This window comes from Pteropus vampyrus, unplaced genomic scaffold, assembly GCF_000151845.1.
Source record: "Pteropus vampyrus isolate Shadow unplaced genomic scaffold, Pvam_2.0 Scaffold839, whole genome shotgun sequence".
Classification (NCBI taxonomy): Eukaryota; Metazoa; Chordata; class Mammalia; order Chiroptera; family Pteropodidae; genus Pteropus; species Pteropus vampyrus.
The window spans coordinates 29,328-34,539 of NW_011889620.1; the positions used below are offsets into that span (position 1 = coordinate 29,328).

The 5,212-nt window shown below is 37.2% G+C and overlaps 1 protein-coding gene across 1 annotated transcript; it reads left to right on the plus strand.

Annotated features, from left to right (window-relative positions):
* LOC105309761 (zinc finger protein 658B-like) lies at window positions 1–4,438 on the plus strand. The gene is given in 2 exon segments (XM_023526379.1): window positions 1–2,030; window positions 2,032–4,438. Coding segments are annotated over 2 exon segments (2,094 nt in total). The 5' UTR covers window positions 1–215; the 3' UTR covers window positions 2,311–4,438.
* The last annotated feature ends 774 nt before the right edge of the window (window positions 4,439–5,212 follow it).

Sequence of the window (5,212 nt, forward strand, 5' to 3'; positions counted from 1 at the left end):
TCTAGTATGTCAGAAAACACCAACTGGAGATATGTTCTGTGCTTTTAATGGATGTACAAATGCCTTCTTCCAGGAATTAGACCTTAGAGTATATCAGAGAACTCAAACAGAAGAGAAATTCTGCAAATTTGATAAATATGGAGAATCTTTGCATCAAAATTCACCCCTCAGTGTACATCAGGAAAATGCCACAAGAGAGGAGTCATTAGAAAGTAATGAATGCAGAAGATCCTTTTACAAGGAAGCACACCTCATTCAGCATCAGAGGACCTGCTCAGGGGGAGAAAACTCAATGTAATGAATGTAGGAAATCCTTTTCAAATTCACACCCTGTTCATTATCCTGGAACTCATATGGGAGTCAGTCTCTTTGAATGTAATGAATGTGGGAAAACTTTGTGTCAGACATCAAACCTCGGTGAACATCTGACAGTTCACACAAAGGAGAAGCCTTATGATCACAATGAATATGGGAAATCTTACAAGAACTCTGCTGTCTTAGTACACCAGAGAACACATACAGGGATAAAACTCTATCAAACTAATGAACATGGGAAATCATTCTCCAAAATAGCACAGCTCAAAAATCAGAGAATTTATGGGAAGGGTAAGCCCAGCGAATGTATTGAATGTGGGAAAACTTTCTCTAAGACAGCACATCTCAGAGCACATGAGAGAATTCATACAGGCGAAAAATCCTTTGAATGTATTGAATGTGGGAAAACATTCTCTCACAAGACACACCTCAGTGCACATCAGAGAATTCATACAGGGGAGAAACCCTATGACTGTAATGAATGTGGGAAAACTTTTGCTGATAATTCAACTCTCAGAGCACATCACCGAATTCACACGGGGGAGAAACCTTATGACTGTAATGAATGTGGGAGGTCTTTTGCCCATGTATCTGTTCTCAGAGCACATCAGAGGATTCACACAGGGGAGAAACCCTATGAATGTAATGATTGTAGGAGATCTTTTGCCCATAATTCAGCCCTCAGGGCACATCAGAGAATTCATACAGGTGAGAAACCCTATGAATGTAATGGCTGTGAGAAAACTTTTGCCCACAATTCAGCCCTCAGAGTACATCAGAGAATTCACACGGGGGAGAAACCTTATGAATGTCATAACTGTGAGAAGACTTTTGCTCACAATGCAGCGCTCAGGGCACATCAGAAAATTCACACTGGGGAGAAACTCTATGAGTGTAATGAATGTGGGAAAACTTTCTCCCAAAAGACACACCTCAGTACACATCAGAGAATTCACACAGGTGAAAAACCTTATGAATGTAGTGAATGTGGGAAATCCTTCTCCCAGAAATCATACCTAAGTGGACATGAGAGAATTCACAAAGGGGAAAAACCTTATGAATGTAATGAATGTGGGAAAACCTTTGTTTATAAAGCAGCCCTCATAGTCCATCAAAGAATTCACACAGGAGAGAAACCCTATGAATGCAATGACTGTGGGAAAACTTTCTCCCAAAAGACACACCTCTGTGCACATCAGAGAATTCACACTGGGGAGAAACCCTATGAATGTAATGAATGTGGGAAAACTTTTGCTGATAATTCAGCCCTCAGAGCACATCAGAGAATTCACACTGGGGAGAAACCCTATGAATGTAATGAATGTGGGAAAACTTTCTCTAAGACATCACACCTCAGAGCACATCTAAGGACTCGTACAGGGGAGAAACCCTATGAATGTAATGAATGTGGAAAAACTTTCTCTCAGAAGTCATATGTTAGTGCACATCAGAGAATTCATACAGGGGAGAAACCTTATGAATGTAATATATGTAGGAAACCTTTTGCCCATAATTCAACCCTCAAAGTACATCAGAGAATTCATACAGGTGTAAAGTCCTATGAATGTAATCAATGTGGGAAAACATTCTCCCAAAAGTCACACCTTAGTGCACATTGGAGAATTCATACAGGGGAGAAACCCTATGAGTGTAATGAATGTGGGAAAGCTTTTGCTCAAAATTCAACTCTCAGAGTTCATCAAAGAATTCACACTGGGGAGAAACCCTATAAATGTAATGGATGCGGGAAAACTTTTGTCCGCAAGGCAGCTCTTAGAGTACATTACAACAGAATGCATACCAGAGAGAAAACCCCTGCATGTAATGAATTTGGGCAGTCTTAAAGTAACTCATACCATATTAGGTAACTCACAGTCAAGAAGCTCATGTTACATAGACTGGCAAATTGTTTCCTTTATTTCCTTTTCTACTATGTATATAACTTGTGTGACTTTCCTAGTCTGTCCATTAGGCGGGGCTCGTCATGGAATATGATGCTATTTCATTTAAGCTAAGTCTGGCCTTAAAAAGTCACCTTACATTCTTCCTGTCCTGTGTTATACTGGAATGGAGAAATTTCCATGGCAGGCTTAAGTGCTACGCATTGAATATGGAGCACAGGGTGAAAGAAGCTAGTTGGAATAATTGGGTGAAACAGAATTCTCCACTAACATCTTCACCAGTTAGTTTTTTGTTTGTTTAAGCAAGAATTAAGTTTGTACTTTGTTGACTTCTTACAGATTTTGGTCTCTTGGTTAAATGCATATAGTTTAGCCAGCTGTTTTAGAGTGGAATGGAATTCCATATAAATGTCAGAAAACCTACCAATTTAGCTTATCGTTGTATATCAGTGACTTTGCATGAGGAAGAAAGATTCTGTTAATGTCCTGAACGATTAGAAGACTTCATGATAAATCAGAGAGCTCAGGGAAAAAATAAAAGCCTTTACCTTCAAGTGAACGTCATTAAACATGAAATAATTGAGATGAGGCTAAAAGTTTGTATTTTGATAACTGACATTTTTGAACACATATGAATTTGTGTCATAACTTTTTCTGAGCAAATAAGTTTCAGAATTGAAGATAAAATCTTTACCTAGAACTGATGTATCAAAACTTATGTTTTATAGGTAATATTAAGTTTTATAGAAAATATATCAGAAAATATTTACCTATGTTCAAACTCACTGTGGAATGTGAAGTTTTAAAGGTGGAAGAATAATGAATTCTGTGGTCAACATCAATAAATGTTTCTGGCCAGTCTCTGAATTGTGTGGTACATCTATATGAGTCTATACAACAGAGAATTCATTATTGTTTCTAGTAGAAAGCAATAGCCAAACCTACTCTGGACCTGTTCAGTTTCGTTTTATTTTTGAGTGATAATCTTTGTGCTGCTTCTGTTGGCATCCTTCAACTTGATGCTGTTAGAATTTGGCCTGCCTGTGATGTTGGAATGTTGGTCTGGCCTGTTTTTCTAGAACCATGTAGATCCATGAGATTTCTCAAAGATTCTGTGTGTGCGTGTGATGCGTGTTATTTCTTACATGCTCTTTTGGCCTTCATTTTATGCCATTCTAATGGTTCATTTTTCACCGAGTAATTAAAAAGGAAGTCGTCTTAGTACTCTTGCATGCATGTAACCTGAGCCTCTGACCTAGGACCTTTTCTTAACTCCATGATGCTTGCTCACACTGCAGCATTGCAAACCAGTTAATTTTACCTTCCTTGGATAGCAGGTTTTAGAATTGGAATAAAATCAGGGCTACTTTCATGTTCAATACTACATTAGTATTGAAAAGCACTCACTTTTGGGGGAAACAATATAGTATAGTCTTAGCCAAGAAAATATTTGGTCATTCTCTCATCATTTCAGGCTACATGGTTTGGTCAGCACAGAGAAGGACATAAATGGGATTCTCATTTTTAAAACCTGGACCACTAAAAGCTTCTCTCAACCCTGAGCATGTTGCTTTCTGCAAGTATGATCTGGTAGATTGAGTATGTGGACAATAGGTCAGTGGATTCCCTGAGGAAGTTTTCTGTTCCCCATCTTCTCTCAATATGGCATGAAGGAAAATGATGATATATCTTTAGCATTAATTGGAGGACAGGTATTTCTTCGGCAGTGGCTTATTATAAATTAACTTAATGGCATCACTGCCAAAGAATAAGAGCCTATCATTGGATGAAGGCTGTGTCATAGTACCATCAGGACTAGTGCACCAGAGACTGGATCAGCACTCCTGGCAGGAGAATTCCAGCAAATATGAGAATATGTTTACCTCTCCTCAGTCTGACAGCTTGATGCAATGTAAGCTCACTGCACTGTACCAAAAGGGAAATGAAAGTCAAAAGGCATCTCTTTCTACATGCTTGGTGCTTTCAGCAAACTGTTGATTTATAGAAAACCAAAGAAAATTATCTAACTTGGAGTACTTTAAAATTTATTTAAAAAAATTAACTTCAGTTTAGAATTGTTGTAGATTTAAAGAAAAATTACAGTGATATTTCCTATATACTCCTCATACAGTTTCCCTTGTTAACATCTTTTATTACTCTGGTATATTTGTCATAAGTAAGTAACATTGATACATTATTAACTAAACACATTATTTTTCCGATTTTACAAGTTTTTCTCTAGTGTTTTTGTATTCCAAGATTTCATCCAGGATACCACATTACATTGAATTGTCATGGCTTCTTAGCTTCCACTGGTCTGTGACAATTTCTCATACCTTCCATGGTTTTGATTACTCTGACAGTTTTGAGGAATCCTTGTCAAGTATTTTGTAGAATATCTCTCAATATGGGTTTCTATTATCTTTTTTATGATTGCACTGGTGTTATAGTGTTTTTTGTAAGAAGACCACAGAATGAAGCCATTCTCATATCAGTAGTATATGATGTCAATGTGAATGATCACTGATAATGCTAAACTTGATCACTTGGTTGGAGTAGTGTCCCTCAACTTAAAAGCAGGTAAAGCACCGTGCTTGCTACTTGGTAAAGATTTCTTTTATAAATTGTTTATCAAATTGTACATAAGATAAGATCAGATTTTTTACATGTTTCTGATTTTAATGTTGGAAAAAATATAATTAGAAAACATAACACCCAGAATTTAAAGATAGCCTCAAGCTGATCCAGTTCAGAGTCAAAATTTTTGGTTTTTAGTGTTTATTGGAATATGAATGAATCGTGGCCCTTTTCTTTGTTCCCCAGGATTTAACTTTAGGAATTTCTCATCATGAGAGTGGTGCCCAATTCTTTTAATACTTCTCGATCCTTGAAGTTTGGACTTTTGAATAATGAAAGGTCTGAAAGAAATTTGTATTTTACGAGCCAGTCAACCCCGGGTTATTCTCTTAACCCAGGTAACAACAGGGTATATGAAG